Source organism: Leptidea sinapis, chromosome 28, assembly GCF_905404315.1.
Source record: "Leptidea sinapis chromosome 28, ilLepSina1.1, whole genome shotgun sequence".
Lineage (NCBI taxonomy): Eukaryota > Metazoa > Arthropoda > Insecta > Lepidoptera > Pieridae > Leptidea > Leptidea sinapis.
This window is the reverse complement of record NC_066292.1, coordinates 9917671-9936855: the sequence shown is the minus strand read 5'-3', so window position 1 is coordinate 9936855 and position 19185 is coordinate 9917671. Positions and strand designations below refer to the sequence as shown.

At 36.3% G+C, this 19185-nt stretch overlaps 1 protein-coding gene across 1 annotated transcript in view; it reads left to right on the top strand.

The window, feature by feature from the left end:
• Positions 1 to 514: 514 nt before the first annotated feature.
• Positions 515 to 19185, top strand: part of LOC126972948 (cleavage and polyadenylation specificity factor subunit 1) — a 45470-nt gene continuing 26799 nt past the window's right edge. The window contains exons 1-11 of the mRNA XM_050820042.1: positions 515 to 884; positions 2014 to 2234; positions 3144 to 3314; positions 5774 to 5937; positions 7337 to 7476; positions 9796 to 9906; positions 11551 to 11732; positions 12777 to 12921; positions 14272 to 14444; positions 16658 to 16865; positions 18722 to 18837. Of these exons, the coding sequence (XP_050675999.1) occupies positions 722 to 884; positions 2014 to 2234; positions 3144 to 3314; positions 5774 to 5937; positions 7337 to 7476; positions 9796 to 9906; positions 11551 to 11732; positions 12777 to 12921; positions 14272 to 14444; positions 16658 to 16865; positions 18722 to 18837 (1794 nt within the window). The 5' untranslated portion in view covers positions 515 to 721. The remainder of the gene's footprint in view (positions 885 to 2013; positions 2235 to 3143; positions 3315 to 5773; positions 5938 to 7336; positions 7477 to 9795; positions 9907 to 11550; positions 11733 to 12776; positions 12922 to 14271; positions 14445 to 16657; positions 16866 to 18721; positions 18838 to 19185) is intronic.

The window sequence follows — 19185 nt, the reverse complement described above, 5'->3', positions numbered from 1 at the left end:
GCACTGCGACCACTGTACAGTGTGACATCAATTCATTATACTGTGAAGCCGTTCCTTTATAGCCAGTTATACTGGTTACTATATAAAACGGAACGCAATCCCGCATACTGTCAGCCGCATTTTCTGACGCAGCATTCAAATGAGTGTATTAAAGATTTCTAGTTCATTAAAAAAAAACTGTTGTTGGAGTACTGTCAAATTAAAAATATAATTGTAGGTATTATTTTTATAAAACGTTAGGCACTCGAGTGGTTTTGACTGATCACGTGAACGTGATTAAAGTACTGCGAGTACCTTACCTCGAAAACGCCAGTGCTCACAGTAGAATATGGCAGCGATTTATGAAGTCATATATTTCCCTAGTGTACCTACTGCGGCAGTATACTGGCAGTCCATAACGGAATTACCCATTATCTATCGGTTCGTTACGTACTCAAAACAATTGTTTTGACTTTTGACAATGACATTTATAATGTGTATTACTTGTAGTGGTTTAATTTTCTTTGGTCGTATAAAGTTTGTTTGCACTATGCACTAAATATTTTGAGTTTTGCTTTCGCAATTATTAATAAATAAATGAAGAAGTGATTTGATGTTACTAATGAGATAACATGTAACTTATTCTATACCCTTCTTTTGTAATATGTGATACACAACTACATAGTAAATCCACATTAAAAATTATTTATGTTCATAAAGATAACCTCAGCTTCCCAAAACAATGTATTCTATTTGTCGACAAACTCATCCTGCAACTGGAGTGGAGCATGCTGTAAGCTGCTGTTTTTTCGACACCGAAGAAACATGCCTAGTGACCGCTGGAGCTAACATTGTTAAAGTTTATAGACTTGTACCGGAAGGCAACACGAAAGAAATTAATGCCGGTTTGTCAAGATTTATGGCTTTTTTAAATGTATAGTTAAGTTAAAGTTAAGTGTGTTTAACGTAACACTGCACAACTATTTAGAAGTGATGGTTAGAGTTCCTTTAATAAGTATAGCCCGTAATATGTACACGCTTTATATTATGAATATGTACACGCTATGTATTATGGTCAACAAGGTCTGTATCCCACTGCTATTTAATACTACCAGCAAATTGCACATTTAGTTTTCCTTATGCATGTTGTAAATTTTAACATGCATACTGTCTGTGTTTAAATGTCTCTTAACTCGTATTGTGTAATTGATATCACACAGCTGTATTTAAAGTTGTTATTTATAGTAGGGAACTTGTTTATCAAATATAATTACTTACATTCTTACAAGTTATGGAAATGAATGTAGTATTCATATTGTCATGAATTGCTTACATCCTGTGCGTCCACATTGTGGTGTACTTACGAGTACACTTTTCTAAAAGGCTGCCAAGAATGTGTGTGGTGGTGATTACTTAATATCGGGTGGCCTATACACCTATTTGTCCTCCTCTTTCTTGACTTGAAATACATAAATGTGAGATGGTAGAGTTCTCAGCGACAATTACAATTACAGACTATGGACTGATTGGCCTACATTATGTACCTTAAGTTGTTTGACAACTAATACGCAATCATTTCTCATTTTTACTCTATGCATAGGCACTCCTAGAATACACATAATAAAGGCCTAGCCCATGTTCAGGTGTTTCAAGTTTTAATATAAATAGTTAAGTAGTAAATCATATTATTGAAGTGCAAATTAAAATATTTTTATTCAAAATAGGATGTCATCACATATTGAAAGGCAAAAACTACCACCAATTCCAAAAATAATGCCTCCAGACAGAATTATCCAAATGATGAGATTGTGTGTGACTAGATTATGATACTTATGCCATGTAATGGATTAAGAGAATGCAAAAAAGGATTCTGGGGAATTTTTAGAGCCATTTATTCTCCTTCAATGCTCCAGTTCCCAGAATGGTAGTGGTGATTAAATTAAAATTGGTGGCAGTACTTGCCCATACATTAACTATATGTTATACAATTAATTTTACTGCTTCTGGATATTTTTTACTTAACTTTTATTGCAGCTGGTCAACCTATACCTCCAAAAATGAAGCTAGAATGCCTGGCCTCATATACTCTTTGGGGTAATGTGATGTCAATACAATCTGTGAAGTGTCCAAGTGCAGGAAGGGATATTTTATTGATTTCATTCAAGGAAGCCAAACTATCTGTGGTACAGTATGATCCACAGACTAATAATTTGGTCACATTAAGTATGCATTATTTTGAAGAAGATGATATGAAGGTACTTATATTTATTTCTTATTGTTTTATTTATAGTTAACATATTATTTACTTATATAATTATGAAAAAATAATAAATGCCAATAAACAAATTCGAAATAAATAACGAGCCCTGACTTTTAAAACACCTGCCACTTTGTTGCCCTTGTCCTCATTGTTACTTCAAATATTTGCACAACTTTTTCAAAGCTTTGCAAACCTCTGTGTTTTTGATGTAGCATAGTATTTCAAAGGTCTTCAATAAAAGGATGCATTTAGTTCCTTTTGCCAGGCTTATGAATAAATGCTACTTTAATTCCCTCCATTGGAATGGCATATATTGATAGGCCAAGCATAGCTCTTATGCCGCTCCCGTGGTGCTGCAGCGTGTCAGGCATGTTCACAGACACTGGGGTCCCCGACTTTTTTGCGATAATCTGGTCTCGAGTTGCCTTTCTGGAGATGACTGTGACATTCTGACCACAAAATACTTGTGGCTGTCTCTGATGACATCATGAATCCAGTGTTTAAGCGCTGGATCTCTGTTCACATGAAGAAGAATAAAAAATTACTGCAGAAATATGTTAATTTACTTTTACTTTTAACTTGGGAGTGCCTTTACAGTGTCTAAAATTTTTTGGTCTTATTATGCTTGAAATAAATTCCTTTTATTTATTTATTTATATCTTGTATATAGCAGTGAGATTCTAGCCCAATTGCCACTACTGCCAATCCACTGTTGCAAGCTCGGTGAGATCTTATCCAGGCCCAGGTGGGTACATTACCATGTCTTTAAAGACCAACCCATGGGTACACTCCAATACATCTGATCCATTCAGTTGCTCGGCTTCACCTTAGCCACATCTAAGTATGTACAAAGTGTACCAATTTACTTAGTGAAACATGTTTAAGTTATTATCTTTTTTTTCAGGGTGGTTGGACAACTCATCCTCATATACCCTGGATAAGAGTAGACCCCGAGTTCAGATGTGCAGTTATGTTATTATATGGCAAGAAACTTGCTGTGCTACCATTCAGGAAAGACATCACTTCCGAAGATGGTGATCCACTTGAATCTAAACCTTTTGACGACAAGAAGACTGTCAGTATCTCTATTTATTTACACTAGTATGCACCAGAGCAAAGTTTTTAATGTCAACTGTATCGCGTGAGCACTTCCTCTCACGCGGGGTTGTTGCGCAATCAAACAATATAATTCTAAGATATAAAGTAATACTTTATATCTTTATTCTTTCTTATTTTATTTTATTCTTATTATACGTTATTTTAGGCCGAAGGCCGACCATTCTTATCTCACTTCATGATCTATTCTCTCTCTTTGGTTGTATTTGCGTCACTTCAATCTATTTTAAATTATATTTTTAATCTTTACGGTCAACCACATAACATTGAGTTCTTATGTACGGATAAGAACTCCTTGTTACAATACTATATTATAAAACTCTCTGTATAGTATGAATGTCATTGGAAGAAACTATTGCTCACACTTTTTTATTTTTTATTTAATATTTTTAAGAAAGCCAACAGCTAGTTGTACATACATTAAAATAATCAACAAACAATTCATTCGAGCTAATAATAGGTTTCCACATAATATACTTACGAACAAGTATAATATTATTAAACAAAACTTCATAAAATTATAAAATAAAACTTTTCGCACTCCCATCGCCAGTTGAAAGCATGGTAAAAATGGAGTAATTTCACGCCTAATGTTAATTTGTTAATCACTGCTAGATTGTTTTACCAAATGGGCTCTAATTGAATTAATACTGGAACTAAAAAGATCGATTTCATCCATGTAACAAAAATGATTGTATGACTGCATAGCTCTTAAAATAAACGTGTTTCTTCTATAATTTGTGCGACAGGATGGTACAGCAAAGATAGGTTTAACATTCTACTAGGGGCTGCCAGACTTTGGTCAGTAATATAGAACAGGCAATCATACTTTTTAGTATTTTGATTAAGGTGATTATATCAAAAATATCTCTACGAGCTTTAATTGGTAGATGCGCTTGCAGCGTTCTTCATAGTTTTCATTAGGTATTTTAATCTTAAAGCCTAGATAACGTGTAAACTTCCGCTGAACCCTTTCAATTCGATTAATGTGTTCAGCATACATTGGGTTCCAAATTTGTGAACCATATTCAAGATGGCTGCAAACGAAAGAACAGTAGAGAATTTTTAATGTTTTCATACTTTTTAATGATTTGGCTGTACGTATTATAAAACCTAGTGCTTTAGACGCTTTATTGATAACCTGATCAACATGTGGTAGGAAAGTAATTTTGCTATCGAGGACAACACCTATATCTCTTGTTTCGTTTACCACAGAATTTCCTGTTTTAAAATATACGTATGAGGGGAAGGGGTAGGCTTAGTAGTGTAATGCATGCAGAAACATTTGGATACATTCAGGTATAATTTGTACACTGTACAGTAGTCATCCAGTCTATATAAAATTCTTGAATGCGTAATGCATCTGTCTTATTATTTGCTGTACCAAAAATTTTCATATCATCTGCAAACAAAAGGTAATTCGAATTTTTAATGAATCACTTATGAAATGATGTCACTTATGAAAATTATAAAAAGCAGAGGTCCTGGTAATGATCCTTGAGGGATCCGCAGGGTATATTTTTCCAAGAAGAGCAGTAGCCATTGAGAACAACAGCCTGTTTTCTATCAGAGAGATAAGATTTAAACCAATTGTAAAAATCGGCACGGATACACCACAGGGGATATTTAACATTGCGCGACTTACATTTAGGGACAAACTCATCTCGCAATTTATATATTATTTTGTAAAAAGAGTCAAGTCATTAATGTTGCCTGAACAGACAATTTCTTTTCAGTCGATCTCTGACAATATTTTACGTATTTTGTCGTAGTTGGCCCGCTTGAAACAGAAAAATTCAGTTTTTTGAGGTGATAAGGGCATAAAATCCAGGGAAGGGACTACACATATAGCTTTATGAGGCGAGTCCTCAGGTACAAGCGGAGTAACACACTGGAATACTCTACAGACAGACTACTACTGTACTGTACTGTACAGAGTCATTTGAGAGTACGAGATCAAGTATACGGCCGATATTGCTTATTACGTGATTATATTGTCTCAAACTAAACATATTAATATTATCAGCAAAATCAAAGTAAATCTGTTTGCTTAGATTATGCGGAAGTCCATCCTCAAAAGATGAAGAAACCCATTGAATTTCACTTAGATTGAAGTCACCCAACACTAGAAATTTGTCCTCTTTGTAGGTGTTAATAAATGTGAGTAGCTGGTTTTGTCTGAGAGAGAGTTTTAGTCGGAGATATTTCCAAGGCCACAAATCTTCTTTTTTAGTCTAAATTGTAAATCTCAATCGTATCAACTATTGAGAATGAATGAATCATGTTCAAATTAACCAATAAAAAACTACATTTTGCGCTCCAACCACAAACCCCTAGTATTGGATTTCTGGGTCTCAGAATTTCAAACAATTGACAAGGGAAAATACACTTTATATAAAATTATGCTTCTCTCGACAGCAATCGACACAGCCAGTGATGAGGACTCCAACACTGGCTTCATATGTTATTGTATTAAAGGATTTGGATGAGAAGATCGACAACATATTGGATCTACAGTTTCTCTATGGATACTACGAGCCCACACTGCTGTTGTTGTATGAACCGGTCAGGACGTTTCCTGGGTGAGCAGTCCTGTGAAACTTTGGACACCTGTATACCCTATAAAAACTAATATTATGTTACAGATCAATTGGTGTTGGTGTTCGTTATGTAACAAAATTAAATCCATTGTGAATAATAATCTTATTAAGTAGTCAGACATATAAGAAAGTAGTTGTAGAGACTGCCGATGGAAGTGAAAACTTTTGAAAATTTATTGAAGTAGGCGTTACTTTGCGGAAATCCATAATTATACAAATGATCCTCAGGACGTGTTGTCTCGCCAAATAATAATATGTCTCGTGCCAGATTTTGGCGAGACAACACGTCCTGAGGATGCCTCGTGTAGAGGCGAAACACGTGTCGAATTGTTTAAAAACAAATATTGGCGGAATTAACACTAAAGAAACCTTAAATTATTTGTATACTTAGAACTTTTATTTAATGATTGATTTCTATATATTTTTAAACGTCTTTTCAATAATAATATTTATCAAACAAAAACACTATTTCAACAATGCACAGTATAATCACAGTGCGCCCGTCACCCTAAGACTACATAATACTCATATATAGCCAATATAAAGGCAATATAAGAGTAGATTAGACATGCTTATCTTCCATTTGTTAATATTAATCTCGTCATTAGGTAGGTAATGTAAAAATAATCATCGTTCAATACCTACTCGATGCACACGAAAACCGAAACTGTACAAAAAAAATACGAGAGCTTCAGGTCGTTTCGGAAAAGCGTCGGTCGTTCATGTTCATTTTCATTTTTCATATATACGTTTATTTGACGCTTTATAAGGTCGTCAATGCTCCTGTGATTCCTCTGGTGTTTCAACAGAATATTTGCTGCGGTGATCACTTAACTTCAGGTGAACCTTATGCTCTTTTGATAAGAGGAGGACTCCTCTTCCATAAAAATAACTACAATTGCATTTTTAATGTTGTTACTTTTAATTAAGTCGCAGATGTTGTTCAGTGTAAATGAATTTGAATTCTACTCAACAGTGGAATATCTAAGGTATCGAACTGTCTGGGATTAGATAATAATAGCACTTACACAGCACAATATTGTATAAATTGTATTTTATTTAACATGAGCGCAAAAAATATTCGGAGAGATTCTTGGTCCGTTTCTTCTCCCTCAGAGTTCCATTTGTGTTTGCCTTTTTTCTGGGTTGTCAGGTCGATGCCACTTGTATAGAACAATAAAGATACAAAATAAGTAACTCCGTCAAGAGTCTCCGAATGGGACTCCCGAAAAATTCCTTACTATTGTATAACATTCAATAGAATATTAAGATTTGTATGCATAAATTTTGCTTTTATTTTATATAAAATTTTGCTTCAGGGTGCCCGCATGTATGTTGCTCTAGTAAATATATTTAAATTAATTATTATTATTGGTACCAGTCGTACAGCGGTCCGGTCAGACACGTGCGCGATGGCTGGAGTTTCTCTCAACATGAGCGCACGTGTACACCCCGTCATTTGGGCCATCGGAGGCTTGCCGTTTGACTGCCTTCAGGCCGTCCCCGTGCAAAAACCACTCGGTAACTATACATTCTTAATCACACTTATTACCATCCTTACCATCTGGCCGTGTGGCTTTCATTCACAGTTGGGTTATCAAGCAATTTGCCTCCACGTACAACCAAACGATGAAATGACGTTCCTTTATATAAACATAAATATATAAAGACTTATGGGTTTATCTTTCAGTCAAGCCCATGTAAGAAGTGTTGGTTCATTCTACAACTCAAGGCAAAACGTTTACGATCTTCAATATCTGAATAAGAAAATTGCTCTTTCAATACCATTTAATATTCTGATTCGTTCCATTCAATTCAATTCCATCTACTAGGCTCCATAAAATTGCTAAATCTTTTAAAGTGGATTGTGTTATATTTTATAATAAACTCCCAAATGATATTAAAATATTAACTATTAAAAAATTTTAATGTATCGTAAAAAATAAATTAACATCTAAGGCGTCTTATAATGTGAAAGATTATTTAAATGATAAAGATAGTTGGAATTAATGTTCTAAATTTTGTTAATGAATATTGTTATCTCATTTGAATGCTATTGTAACTTTTGTACTTCATCCTGAGTTGCACTAAATCTTATTTTCTTAAGTTTCGATCGTCTACAATGACCTATTTAGTTAACTTACGTGCAATTTTAGTCATTGAGGTCATTAAGCATCTCATTCTTCATGTAAAAAACCAAAACAATAATCATAAGAGTCAAAAAAATTCAAAATATTCAATTCAATAGCCGAAAAATTGGGCATTTTCATAAAAAAAATTAAAACTCGAATATCTCGAAAACGGTTAGGTTTAGGATGGGGGGTTCCATAGTGAAATCATTCAGAAATGATGTGTACTACACGCCCTTAACGGATCTAGGTCGACTTTTCCTGTAACCCTGTATATAAAATACTCGTGTCACAATGTTAGTTACCTTACTCCTCCGAAACGGCTTTACTGATTTTTACCAAATTTTATATTATGCATGTGCAATACAATAATTGTAGTACGATATATTTGGCACGTCTGAGAGTCGGTTGCATCTATTTTTTGTTATTGTATTTTTTTTATTACTTTATATGGCAATACAACGTTTGCTGGGTCAGCTTGTACTTATATATAGAGTGTGGGCTGCTGTGGCCACTAACCATCAGATGACTTATCATCAGTCTAACAAACTAAATCTGTAACCATTTAATGAGCGATGCGGGACTCAAACCCGCGACCTCTCGCGTTCCAAGCACTCTCCCGACTGAGCCAACCGTTCGAGATCGCATAAAAAAGCATTAAACGCATTTATTTTCTCATAACTGATTCCTTGAGATTATTTTTGCTCGAACGGAACCCGAGAGGTCGCGGGTTCGAGTCCCGCATCGTTCATAAACTTGGTTACATATTTAATTTGCAGTATTAATCCCAGAAGCGAGGAATATCACTTTAAAATAACAAGTTGACCAGTCTCACAGTTCATATAAAAGTATCAGTGGTATTGTGACTATTAACCCCACTTACCACACTACTAGGGTTGTTAATGGCCTCCTTAGCTTAGCTGCCTAAGCATTATTCTTAGAAGGAAAACGAAAACAATTTCCCAGAATATAATTGTGGTTTTTTGTGGGTATGGCAGTGGATGGGCGCAAATCCTATGCTGATGATGCACCTAATGCAGGGCATGAGTCTCTTTTAGTTGTAAATATATTTATACAATATGTTATGTTTTTAAAGTGATAACCCTCACTTCTAGGATTAATACACAAATAAAATTTTAAAAACAAAATTTTATGAACGATGCGGGATTCGAACCCACGACCTGCGGTGTTCCGTGCCGGTGCTCGAACTAACCCCCACGACCTCCGGCGTTCCGTGCCGGTGCTCTTACCAACCGTTCAATTGGTTTTTTCAAATTTTATTTGTGTAATATATTTATATAATATAATAAATAGTATATATAAATCCAGTGTCCTGATGTTTGTTTCCAATGAACTCCTAAACTAATGAACGGATTTTAATGGAGATTACTTCATGGAGTGCAGTTTAGTCCAACTTGAGATATCGGATAGTTTTTATTTCGATTTAGGATCCATAATCATTTTTATTTTTACAATTAAATATATTAATATTTATTGTTTAGTATGGACACATTTTCTAGGGTCATCTAGTATTTGTATAGAATTTATTTGTTTACTTTTAATTAGTATATTAACTATATTATACATTTTAAATAAGTTCTTATCAATGGTGACACAGGTTTTTCATCTTTTAATAAGTGTTTTATCCAAATAAAAAGTGAATATTAAATTGTATATATACAAATATGATATTTCTTGATTGTTATTTCAGGTGGTTGTCTTATCTTGGCTGTGAACTCATTAATCTACCTAAACCAATCTGTTCCTCCTTATGGAGTATCTCTCAACAGCATCGCAACACACACAACTAATTTTCCACTCCGTAAGTACTGATTTTCTGATTTATAATCAAGGTAATTCTATTTTCTATGATAGCTCTAATATTACCTATATTAATTTGGAATTTCAAAAAGTTATATTCTTAATTATCAAGTACACGTATATATTATACGCCTTGTTGATATATCCTGTACTACTTATATTTGACACGGAAATGCAGTTAAATGCGGAGACACAACTAAAAAAAATCCCTTAAATTGAACTCTACAGCAGGCCTGTCTCACTTCCCGTGTAGGTATCGAAATTGTAAGTACAGTGCTCCCAAGACCCAAATTAATAATGCGCATACAGATCTTCGCCACTTTTCGGCAACGGTCGTATTTCCCGACCGTCGGGAGACGATATCTATATAGAGTGGTAAAATGCATTACTTTTGCATAATTTACTTGAATTATATTACAATAATAATAACAAGAGGGGTGTGTAATAGGAGCTCTATATAATTCCACATAGACTGAACACGTGCAGACGGCACCAATACTTAAAGACGACTGACTGACCGGCTACCACAGCCGACCGCCCGATTTTTTTTTCGTATTGTGAACACATGATTTGACTCTTATGTCTTTCGCACAGGGTGCAAAATGCAAGTGCATTGTTTAGGGCTCTTACGATTGAATGATTCCGGTGTTCCCGGGAATACGCCCATTTGCGAAGATCTGTATGCGCATTATTAATTTGGGAGCACTGTACGCGCGGTGACCACTACAGAGTAGGCCAGATAGTAAAGACTCACGAGGGAAATGTAAAGCACGCTCGAGCTTTGTTCCACACCGACCTTACACACCGGTCCGACCGATCTTTTAAAAATGGAGTAACATAAAAAAAAATCCAAGCATATTAAAGGTCATTGTGATCTAAATAAAATTTTTAAGCTTCCTAAAGACTCTAAAACAATATAATTTAAAGTGATTTTTATTATTATTAAATCATGATGCCTACCTATTTATTTCCTATACTAAGTAGGTTTGACTAAGACCACGACGGTCTTCCAACGCATATATTACTATTTGCAAATAATGTAAGTTTGAAAAGGAATGAATATTGATTTAAAATTACGATACATACCTATTTATATTATAGAAAAAGCTGAGCTATTTTTATAAGTTGATCTCATACTAGGTAGGTGAAGACAACCCTAATGTCGTTAGAGGAGGTAAGAGTCACGCGATAGAAAGAGAGGCAACTGCTACGTGAATAAAAATGTATGTAATGTGCCACAAGAGCCCTATTTCTTTATTTGATTTTGCGGAGTAAGCTTCTGTACTTGTACTATTACATATTCTTTGCCTACAGTAAAATAACAATTTAAATTAATTGTTGTCAATAACGCTTAGAACCCTTGACTTATTTTTAGTACAAATTATTGAGCTATCTATTTGCGAATCGAATTGGTTCGAATCCCGGTAGGTGCAAGCATTTATATGATGAATATGGATGTTTGTTTCCGAGTCATGGATGTTTAAATGTATTTATGTATGTTTATATGAATTTATGTGTGTTTAAGTAAGTATATTATATTAAATATTTCATTGTCTTGTAACCCATAACACAGGCTATATATGCTTAACTTGGGTCAAGATAATTTGTGTAACACGTGTGCCAATATTATTATATTTGCCTTCAGGGATACAAGAAGGCGTGTGTATAACTCTGGACGGCGCGAAGGTGGCCACACTGGGTGAGAGCCGTGTGGCGCTGGCGTTGGGTGGAGGTCAGCTGTACGTACTCACGATGTTGTCTGACTCAGTTCGGAGCGTCAACAGCTTCCACCTGGACCGGGCGGCAGCTTCTGTGCTCACCAGCTGCGTAAGTGATATACACGGCTTCTAGTTTGGCTAGAATAGATTTCACATTTTCCTCTATAAATATACACTTTTCTAGTTGTTGTTGTTTGAAGACCTTTAGCTGGGGATTTTTAATCATAGAATTTGTTTAAATATCTAACCTTTATTATTTAATTAAACTGAATTTTACGCACTTTAAAGTGCCTACAAATTAACTTTAACAGAAAGTAACAGTTGCGCAGTATTGTAATAACTTCGGATAGCATTCAAGTCATTAATATCCTACCCAATAACCTCACAATTTTAGTGGTGAAGGGTAGGAGAAAATTAGAATTCTGAGACGAAATAAGTTCATATTATTAAGGGTAATATGGCATGAAGGCAAAGAAGGAAATGAGGCAGCTGACCATGAATGAATGAGGAAAACTTTAAGCACCACGTTACCGGCCATCAGTGAGCTAAGCCGCATCTGGGCAGCTACCATTGCCATAAACGATTGTGCTTTCCAATAATTCACCATGTCTTGGAATAACGTCGACGAGAATCGGAACAAACTTGTACAAGAAATCGAGATTATGATATGCAAAGTCTCGGAATGGGGCCGGCTCGATATATCGAGCGACAATGTTGTCATTTGGAAGAAAAGGCTGAATTGGACCCAAAAAAGCTTAGTGTGCTCAATAAGGTGAGACAGTACTTCACTTCAAGCCACTGCCTACAATTTTATAAGACGCAAATTTGGCTTCACATGGAGTTTTCACCTCTAGGCGGGGGCGTTTCAGTACTTGCTTTTCCTATTTGATACAACGAAGGGTGGTTCGAACACATATACCACAGGGAATGTTCAGATGAGTCTTTTAATTGAGAATTTCACCGCCAGATGTTATGTCAAAATGCGTAATTCTATCCGCGTTATGTTGATGTCTGGCATTCCACAAACCGCGCGTTAGCAAAAGAAGATTTTCCGTACTGTCATGACGTGGTTATTGGGACTCACTTCGCCTTTTAAGACCAATACATATAAATAACCTTTATAACATTTCAAAGATGAATATTTTTATTGCAGATGTGCGTTATAGAAGAGGACTTCCTGTTTCTCGGCTCGCGTCTCGGCAACTCGTTGCTGCTGAGAGTGACGGAGAGAGAGAATAGGATGATATTCTCTATTGACAGGCCGTTGCAGACCACCGTTGATCTCACATCGGAAAATGGTTAGCTATGAATGTCTAACTGGATAATTTTAAAATGCTGTTGGAGTTCATAAAACAATCCATAATATTGTTCTAAAGAATGTATGTGAGAAGGTTAATGGAGATCATTTTGAATAAGCTTCATACTTTTTAATGCATATATTAATGTATTATCTGACGGACATTTTTAAATGTCTTATTATTATTATCATTAGGAAAAATAATCTTTTCCTTGTGCCAATATTTATTAAGGCAAGGTAGATAGTATATAGATGTCTGGCTGTAGCTTGGATACGTCCTTACGAAGCTACGATAACATATAGAGAATATAATTGCGTATAGACGACCTGATAGCTCTATAAATGCGGGGCCAATTTTGATTTGTCAGTGTGCGGTAGATAGTAGCATAGAATTCAAAAGACGTCTACCACATAATATGTTATGTTTTTAAAGTGATAACCCTCACTTCTAGGATTAATACACAAATAAAATTTGAAAAATAAAATTTTATAAACGATACGGGACTCGAACCCACGACCTCCGGCGTTCCGTGCCGGTGCTCTAACCAACTGAGCCAACCGTTCGAGTAACTTATCGTCATAAAATCTTGTATGCTTTGTTCAACTCTCAGGTTTTGGTTTCATCTACAGGATCTATTTACAGTTGATAACCTGATCAACCCCAATATTTCATGATGAAGCCACCGGCACGGAACGCTGGAGGTTGTGGGTCCGTAAAACATCGTTCATAAAATTTTGTTTTTCAAATTTTATTTGTATCTACCACATGTCAATAAGGATTTTTTTTAGAGAGGAAAATACATTTACATATTGAAGACCTCGAAACGGGCCCATATGTCGGGCTCGGGTGTAAACACCGACCCCTATTAAAAACTTCTGTGCTTATAGCCCTAAAAGCTTTTACAGCGAAGCTGGGCGGGGTCAAAATCGGTTCAAGTCACAATATTTTGGTATATTTCCGTTAGAGATGATCTTCTCTCTCGCACACTTTGTCTATACGATTAGTATACAGTGACGGATTAACCCTTAATTAATTTAAGCAATAAAGTTTCTAGGACTAATTTGAAAATTCGCGCGTTTTAAGTTGACATAGAGTCCGACTTATAACCCCTCTCCCGCTTGCCCACTCGCTGCCCGCTTTTTCATTCGACAATTTGAATGCCCCGGAATTCCGATCACCGAACCGGTAAAGGTTTAAAGACCGATTCTACTTAACAGACGGATAGGGGTCCCACATGCATGGATTGCTTAGGGCATCAAGTAGTCTTAATCCGTCATTGTTAGTATATCGTAAGTCGATGGTATGGTGACAGGGCAAGATTTAGTTGAAAGTTTTAACCTGTATGTTCAGAGAACATGGTACAAGGTAACAGCGAGTCAGACCCGGCCAGCAAGCGGCGCCGCATGGACAGCATCAGCGACTGTGTGGCCTCCAACGTGATCGAGATCAGTGACAAGGACGAGCTGGAGGTCTATGGCTCCGACATCCGGACGTCCACCCAGCTCACCAGCTACGTCTTCGAGGTGGGTTTGTTTTACAGTCAATATAACTAGATTGAATACTAGTAAAGTTACTCTCTACATAACCAATCCCCCCAGTATCGGTCACTACTTCATTTATCTTCACATCACTCTGAATAGGCATGATAACAGTAAATTAAATCTGTAACCCCAACTGGTTGACTCCAACCCGCCACCAGTCGGGTTCCGTCCGAGGGTATAAAAAAAACCAAATAGTTTAGATTTGTAAGAGCCACATCAGAAGTCAATTTCCTAATATGCAAATATTGGGGTTGAGCAGGTTTTCAACTGTAAAGTAGATCCTGGAGATAGAGCCACAGCCTGATATCAAGATTTACGAACCAGACGCTAATCGAACTGTTGGCACAGTTGGAAGAGCGCTCGGAGGGAACCCGAGAGGTCGCGGGTTCGAGTCCCGCATCTTACAAGTTATGGTTACAAATTAAATTTATTGAATTCCAGAAGTGCGGAATATAACGATTATATTTGTATGATGATGATTAAGGGATTCTATAAAATGACCTACTTTTGATAAAAACATTGAGATATTATTAAAAAACGTTTACGTTTCGGCCTTCTAAACTGCAATACCAGAGTGAATGACGTCACGGCTCAATTGTGTCACGGCAGTGAAGTTATTTTGTGCGTTTTTATTGATTTCAAAAGCGTGTCGTTATTAGTAGCGTTTTGGTAATTCAAAGTAGATGGATAAAAACGTGCGTTACAGCATTATTCCTATAATGAAGTGTTTTTCGCTTTTTGGTCAAGCAAATAATGATACAATTAAAAACTCTTTTTCCGTGTTATATTAGTTATGTTTCTTATAGTTAGTTACTCGTAAAAAATGAGTTTATTTGATTATAAAGTAGTTGTATTATTAAGGCGCGGTCCTACCTCAATATCAACTAAAATTGGTTTCTTAGGGAGTCGATTACAACATAACGCAATGAAAATATTCCGACGCAAAAAATACAGTGCACAAAGAAGGATTTAATGATAGTTTTTGACCGAATAGAATATTTATATATAATTTGAAATATCCAATAAAAAATTTGGAAGTTTCTTCCCAAAAATAAACTTTGGAGTCAAAAATCTCCGAATTTTAAGCGATAACAATATTCTTTTTTTAAAGAATTGAATAGAATTAGTACTTTTCTAAAACTTAAACCGAACAATTTTTCAATTTATTATGTAAATTTTGAATAAACAAAAGAAAACCAGTAAAATAAATGCCCATTTGCTTAGCTTAGTCACATGATCAACACAAATAATGTAGGGTTGGTTGTAGCGCTTACAATCCTAGTCAGTCCGCGCCTTAATATTGAGTTTAAATCGCAATTTTTTAATTAATTGGCGGTTCTTCTAAACTGTAAAAAACAATTGACGATTCTGAAGTGTTTTTACAAGCCTACTTGTTTTTAAATAAAAATACGGGACGTGACGAGCAGGATGTTCAGCTGATGGTAATTGATAAGCCCTATTGCCCATTACAATGCAGTGCCGCTCAAGATTCTTGAAAAGCCCAAAAATTCTGAGCGGCTCTACAATTGCGCTCGTCACCTTGAGTCATCAGATGTTGAGTCTCATTTGCCCAGTAATATCACTAGGTACGGCGACTGAAACACAGTAATGTCTATACATTACTTCTTCACGTACCCCTAATCCAAGTACCCATAATCTAGCCGGCTTCCTGTGCAAAGGAGCCTCCCACTTGAATAAAACATTTGATTTTGACTTTATGGAAGAGGAATCCAAAATCATATTATAACACTAAAAATAAGGGATTGCTTGTAACTAATTCTTGTAGGCTTCATAAGATACATAATAGCTTTAAGGGTAAATGTATACACTTTTATAATAAAGTCCCAGCCACTGTTTAGGCATTATCTATAAATAAATTTAAATGTTATATAAAAAAAGGCTCTGTCGTAAATCCTATTACTCCACTGCTGAATATCTAAATAATCGGACAGCCTGGGACTAGATTGTGATTATTTTATAGCGATAGAAATGACTGTACAATATTGTATATTTTTATTGAAAAGAGCGCAAAAAAAGAATGCTGGGAGAGTATCTTGCGCCCCTTCTTCTCTCTCAGAGCGCCATTTGTTTCCGAAGCGGTAGTAGTGTCTAGTAGTTATTAGAAATGACATCAAAAAGAATTCTAAAGGAATCAATTCTGAGAAAAATAAATGCCTACTGTTATACTGTAACAGGTCTGTGATTCTCTTCTCAACATTTGCCCAATCGGTGACATATCCATGGGTGAGGTGCAGTTGATAAGCGATGCCGAAGCGAGCGACGAGAGGAGATCCAACGAAGCCATAGAACTGGTGGCGTGCTGCGGCCGAGGGAAGAACGGTGCTCTCGCCGTGTTGCAGCGCTCGCTTCGACCCCAGCCTGTCACAGCGTTCGACTTGCCTGGTTCGTATGTTTAAGGTTTTTTTTTTACCAGCGGGAGGCTCCTTTGCACAGGATGCCGGCTAGATTATGTGTACCACAACGGCGCCTATTTCTACCGTGAAGCAATTATGAATAAGTGTTATTGTGTTTCGGTCTGAAGGGCGCCGTAGCTACTAGACGTAGAAATTACTGGGCAAATGAGACTTAACATCTTATCAGAATTTTTGGGCTTTTCAAGAATCCTGAACGGCACTGCATTGTAATGGGCAGGGCGTATCAATTACCATCAACTGAAGGTCCTGTTCATCTCTTTTTTCATAAAAAAAATCATAAAAAAAGGTAATGTGTGATCACGTGTATCTTAGCTCCATAAACTTATATACTAGCATATACTAGAATATACTAGCATATTAGGATATCATCCCCACCATCAAGATGTGTGGCGGTCCTCCACAGTGCGGTATTCAAGGAGCTTTCTTCCACGTACTACAGAGCTGTAGAATGAGCTTCCTTGTGCGGTGTTTCCGCGACGATGCGACATGAATACTTTCGAAAAAAGCGCGTACACCTTCCTTACAGACCAACACTCTTGTGATTCCTCTGGTGTTGCCAGTGAATGAGGGCGGCGGTCATCACTTAACACCAGGTGACCTGTACGCTCGTTTGTAATAAAAATATACTTTCTATGTTCTTGTATCTTCGTTTGGCTGCATTTAGTGCTCGAGCGACGGTCACCGCTGACGTCGGTCGAGCGTAGCGCGTACCCGTACGCGCTGACCATGTTGCGTTTAGTTCTCAGCTGACAGCAAACTGCGTACAATTGCAAGGATAAATTAATCCATTTTAAACCTCTTTAACATGTTCGTACTACTAATGCAACGATTATTATTCCTTAATCGGAGAAAATATCATGTTAACCCAATTATTACAGAGCGTCCAATTGCAAGAATTTTTACAATATATATGAAATTGCCAGCACACGAATTTGTTTAGGATGTTACACACGCGCGTACGATGCTTCGTCAGCATTGCACTGAACATCAAAGAGGATGTAAATACTTCGTAATAAGAAGCAGGACTGCCTAAGTAAAAATTGAAATTTATAAATTTATAAAAATAGATTTAGTTTAGTATCAAACGTGCAGTGATTTAATATTAGTTTGATATAGTAGTAAAATACAGTATGGCGATTGGCGACGAAGCATAATCCGGCTAAGTTTGAAAGCGAACAGTTGCTTAAAACGTAGGTGATTTCGATTACTTACTCCGTTTTTTACAAGATTATAGTCATCAGCCGTCATCTGTCAATCTTTCAATGACTGCACGTTTCATACAATCCAGTGAATCGCTTTTATCTTACAGAGTTTAGAAACGCGATCGATTTTTTTTCATTGTTATAGCTACGCTTGACCGACAGTTTCAGGTCGAGCACTTTTTTTTTGTTTATGAAAATTATTTTTATTATTTAGACGTTCAGCTGATGGTAATTGATACGCCCTGACGATTTCAATGCAGTGCCGATTCGGATTCTTGAAACACCCAAAAAGTTCTGAGCGGCACTACAACTGCCCAGTAATTTCACTAATTACGACCGAAACACAGTAATGTTTACACATTACTGCTTTACGGCAGAAATAGGCGCCTTTGTGGTACCCATAATCTAGCCGGCTTCCTGTGCAAAGGAGTCTCGCAGTGGTAAATGCAGCCTTAGAGATGCTATTTTCTCTCGCTCGCTTTATTTGTCTTTTCGCTAGTATATTGTCTAAGCTTGTCACTATCTTCACACATGTAAAAGAAAGAGACGGAGTATACTTAGTCACAGATCACGGCAAATTCCATCAACGTGTGCGTTTACTTATTGTGATAACATTCGTCAGGTTGTATCGACATGTGGACAGTGATCGGGGAGCAGTCAGATCCGCCCAGGGACATGCACAAGGATATGGAAGGGTCGCATGCCTACCTCATCCTCACTCAAGATGAATCCAGTATGGTGAGTATACTGGGAACTGGACTAGTTTTAATCAGATTCGTAATAGTTGTAAGTGGGCCATACTGAAGGTTTCTGGACTGGCCATTTGTAATATTGCTATTTAAAAACAATTACGGTATTTGTAGGTAGACTAGGTTACGTTTTAGATAACATTGCATTGTTTTGATTTTTTTTTATAATAAATTTATTTAAAATACTATGTAGCTTACAAAATTTTTTCTTAATATATATAAATTATGTGACACATTGTTTGTCCGCGATGGATTACTTCATGTAGTGCAGTTTGGTCCAACTTGAGAGATAGGATAGTTTTTATTTCGATTTGGGACCCATAATTATTTTTATTTT